Source organism: Egretta garzetta, unplaced genomic scaffold, assembly GCF_000687185.1.
Source record: "Egretta garzetta isolate BGI_Z169 unplaced genomic scaffold, ASM68718v1 scaffold47, whole genome shotgun sequence".
NCBI classification, from domain to species: Eukaryota; Metazoa; Chordata; class Aves; order Pelecaniformes; family Ardeidae; genus Egretta; species Egretta garzetta.
The window spans coordinates 397,167-401,540 of record NW_009260179.1 but is presented as its reverse complement, the minus strand read 5'-3'; the positions used below and the strand labels follow the sequence as shown (position 1 = coordinate 401,540).

The 4,374-nt window shown below is 43.4% G+C and overlaps 1 protein-coding gene across 1 annotated transcript in view; it reads left to right on the top strand.

Moving 5' to 3' along the window:
• The first annotated feature begins 23 nt into the window (after positions 1–23).
• Positions 24–4,374, top strand: part of YDJC (YdjC chitooligosaccharide deacetylase homolog) — a 15,159-nt gene continuing 10,808 nt past the window's right edge. The window contains exon 1 of the mRNA XM_009641806.2: positions 24–531. Within this exon, the coding sequence (XP_009640101.2) occupies positions 374–531 (158 nt within the window). The 5' untranslated portion in view covers positions 24–373. The remainder of the gene's footprint in view (positions 532–4,374) is intronic.

Sequence of the window (4,374 nt, the reverse complement as noted above, 5' to 3'; positions counted from 1 at the left end):
AGGAATTTGAACCCCTGACGCACCCTCAGTTGATTGAATCAGCCCGCGAAGTCCCTGATCTTTTGCACGCTCCTCACCCACAGCAATACAAAGTGCAGACAGGCCTTTGCTCCCACAAAGAAGGGAAGGCTCTGGTGCTCTTACTGCAGGAGCAGGCAGGTGTGGTGTGAGCCAGGCGGCCACACGCAAATCCGGCTACCGGGCAAGCTGCGAGACAGCGTCCGGCTGAGGTGGAGCAGGAGGAGTTAGTCAGGAGCTGAGTCACGTCTGGGTTCGCCCTGGTTGAGCCTGTCTTTTCCTGTTTGCCTGTGATCTGCAGACTGCTGATTCTTCCGATTTTCCCTCCTTTTTTTGCTAGGGATGACCTCTAAGGATGCTTCAGGTGAAGCTAATAGTAACTGGAGATGACTTTGGCTATTGTCCTCGGAGAAACCAAGGCATTGTGGACTGTTTCCTGGCTGGTGCAGTATCTAACGTGTCCCTTCTAGTCAACGGAAGTGCTGCAGCAGATGCAGCCAAGCTGGCAAGGAGGTAAGCTATTTTCTTTAGCTCCTTTGTGGACAGCCTCCACAGGCTATACACAGGAAGCCAAGCCTGTAAAATTTAGTATTTTGTAGCCCCAGTATAAACACTGTGTCATAGTCCAGGCTGGTATAAGAAAACTGGATTCTAGGCAGAAGACTTTTCATAGTAAAACCAGTGACCTGCCAACCATACCCATAATGGCTCTTTCTCTGGTATTAACCACTGCAGTGCAGCTTTTTTATCTCAGGATAGAAAGCTGCTTACACAATTTGACTGGTAGAGTTTGGGTTTGTTGGACTTCCTTTTCCCACGCTTCTAGAAGATGAACCACAAGAATGAAAAGTCCACACTATATACCCAGGCCAAGCTGCTACCTCTAAAACTATTAGAGCATAGAAGTACAAATCTTTAAGTCTCATTTAATTTGATGCATTTCAGCCAGGCTGAACACAGGGTCAGCCAGGTTCACTGCAGAATCAAGGAAAGGTATGATTCTGTGAGGGCTGTTGTAAATCTAGTCAGTGGAAAACTTGATTTTTTTCCACCCCAGAAACCTTTTAAAAAAGCACCCCAATATTTCTATTAATTCTAGGCTTGATACATCCATTTGTAAAAACTGCATATATAGAAGGACAATTGCTTTTACCTGCCTTGTACCTACCACCTTTACTCCTTCACGAACTTTTCAGAGGTTTCTGGCACAGTTGGCTCTGTAGCAAATCAAATGTTATGTCTCGTTCTCATGAACTAGCCCAGCAAATCCTTTAATAGGAATATTACTTGTATTTAGAAGGTAAAACCCAGCTAATGCTTCAGTTCCAGTGTGCTTCAGTTCCAGTGTGGGCAGGCACTTGGAAGCAGGAGGATGTCCTGAAAGAGAGAGCAGCAGGGTTGAGAAACAATTTAGGAAAGCAAAAAAGGAAAGGAGCTATACTGATATTAGAAGAACCTTACACTTCAAATACAGCTGCTGCAGGGGACAGTTTCATGAGAATCACTATGTCCTTATTCTCCTTGAGCATCTCTCCACATTTTGGCTATGATTTTAGGGGTACTTGCAAATTGCTTGCAGCCTGTAGCTTCTTTGGTGTTGGGTGGTGCAGGAAAGCCAGGGTGTGGTGTTAGTGACAAATGGGTCTTCTGTTAAAAAGGTTGGAGATCACAAACTGGGAGAGGAATTGCCTCTGGGATGATAAGGCAAGAGGCAGGACACAACACTGTTGAGATGCCTAAAATCCTGTTAGTAAATGAAACAAATTGAATATAAAACAAGGAGATAAAAGCCAGCACTTCTCTCAGACACTGAGGCACCATGAAACCCTTTAAGCCCCAATGCTCTGGTAAAGTTGTCAGCTATTTTAGCCATGGTCTTTAGCAGACTTTTAAATATAGAATCCACCTGGCCTCATTTCCATAGCCAGAAAGTAGGCCGTGTAATCAGAGGTTTAAAAAGCATCTTTGAATCCAGGTCATGACACTTGTGCTGACAGCTGATGCGGGTGTGAAAAGCCAGGTTGGAAGGCAGGTGACAGCAGAAGCTGCAACTTGCTGCTACAATTTCATTCTTTTGGGGGGTTGTTTTGAATGTAAATGTGAACAAAATGGATTTAAATCTACTTTTGAGAATATAAACTTTGGGAACATCTGTCAGCACTGAAGATCAACAGCCCAGGTTCCGCAGTTCCTCATTTGGGTAACTCTCTGCAGCTGTATTTAGCCCAACCCACACCTGGGGGAAGCATTTGCAGTTTTGGGGAAAAGGGTTCATCATCAATGCAAGCCCCACTTCAGGTGCTGCTAGTACACTTAATTAGCACCTGTGCATATAAACAAACTCTCATGTCACCCCTGAGATACTTGTTCCTCTATCGCAAAGGTTGACACAAACTCCTCTTAGACACAGATGTCTAATAGATCAGACTTACAGAAATGTCATTGAATCCTCATTTGTGGTGCAAAAATGGGAAAGTACCGCTGTTGCTTGACTGCCTTGCCACTGTTATTCCCTCTTCCCCCTGCTTGGTGGTGTCTCCCATTCCACTATAAATATTGATGCTTTGCTACATTTTGTGTTTTATGGGATGAAAGTCTGCCCTGTTTTTTCTCTCCATGTTTTTCTTCCCCCACAGAGACCCAACTAAGCAAGTACTATATATATATATACACACACACACACATGCGCATGTATGCTTAACTCCATAGCAGACATTTCAGCCTTGACCAGTGGTATAAGCAGGGAGACTGGATCTATCACCAGCTGAGAGAAGAGGCTTGAAGCAAGTAGTTTGTTCTTTCCTGTGGTGCATTCCAGTGTTGTGGGATTTGGTTTTTTGCACACATAGTGCCAGGACTGTCAGAGTGCTGGACTGTTTCTATGGCTTGTGGAGATTATCTGGGTGCTTCTTGCTTAACTGTCTATGACATGGTGGCTCATCACTGCAGGTCTTGAGCTCTCTCTCCTCACCTGGTTTTCAGTTAATTGGACACAGGCAAAGCTAATTAGTAACAAGACAACTATAGTCCTTCTTAAGCACCTCATGCTGCCTGCAATGTTAGGACTCTGCATCCTTCAGAAAGGAACACAGTTCTTCTGGAACTTCATTTTTCCCTTAATTTTCCACAATAATTCTGTAGGCTGCTGGGTATACCATCTGTTGCCCTGTGTTTTGATTAGAAGCCTTGGCAGAAATGTGATGGTAGTCAGCAGATCTTTGTACCAGCTCTAGCACAAACTAATTGCAAAACAGCAGAACCAAGCAGTAAATAATACGCCTTCCCTAACATCTAGGTTCTGGATCTTGGACTTTTCTTACTCACTGCCACAACTGGGCTACAGGAAGGGACCCGCTCACTTCAGGCAAAAGAGAAGTTTCAGCAGAGGCCTGATTTATCATGAAATGCCAAAGCTATTGATAGCAACTGCTAGAGCAGTACATGACCAGAACAGCAGGCAGGAGAAGAGACTTCCATTGCAGGTTTTTTTTTTTTCAGTAACTCAAACCTTGTCTCTTTATGGGACATTGACTACAACTTCCTGGTTATCCATGTAATATAATCTCAATTTTGTACTTATCAAGCCCTACCTTGAAGTCAGCCAGTCTTCCTGGTGCTTATTGCAGAGCCTTTCCTAGAAACTGGAAGGGTTATTTTGTTACCTGAAATGAATAGATTCCTTCATTTTTCCTTAGAAATACAGAGATAGCAGGAACAGAGACACCTAAGATTGTTTGCTGCAATTTTTTTCCTTCCCTTTTATCAACCAGGTCAGTTGTGATTGAGTATGAGGACCCTTTTCCAGATGATTATATCAAAATACTTGATGAAGAGCGACATATTTTAGAACACAACCTCAGTCTTCCTGGGTTTTTTGCACTTTAAATGCTGAACATCAGCTACACAAAAGCTGAAGCCCCCACAACATCTGGGTACATTTAACAGAAGAATCTAACAAAACCACTTAATTGCTGTCTATGTTTTCATTTCCTTTCCCATCAACACTAATTGCAAAATGTATGTGTAAATTGGGACTTAATTCTGACCCTCCCAGTCAACATCTGACTAATCCAGAAGTCTCTCATGCTTTCTCATCACTCTTTTATCTGACTGTTAATCACATAGCAGACAGTTCCACTGCTGAACTGTGTTTGTATTAGGGGTGGTGCCCAATCGGAGGCCTTAAGTGGAATCCCAGATCCTATTAACTTTTACTAGCAGCAGCACTTTTTGCTGATGTAAGGTCATGGACACAGGAGCCTCAGTTGATACAAAGATGTAATTAAAAAGAAAGTCACATCCCTAAGCTACGTTACAGTACCAGTTCTTAACACTGCCGAGGCTTTGGAGTGTCTC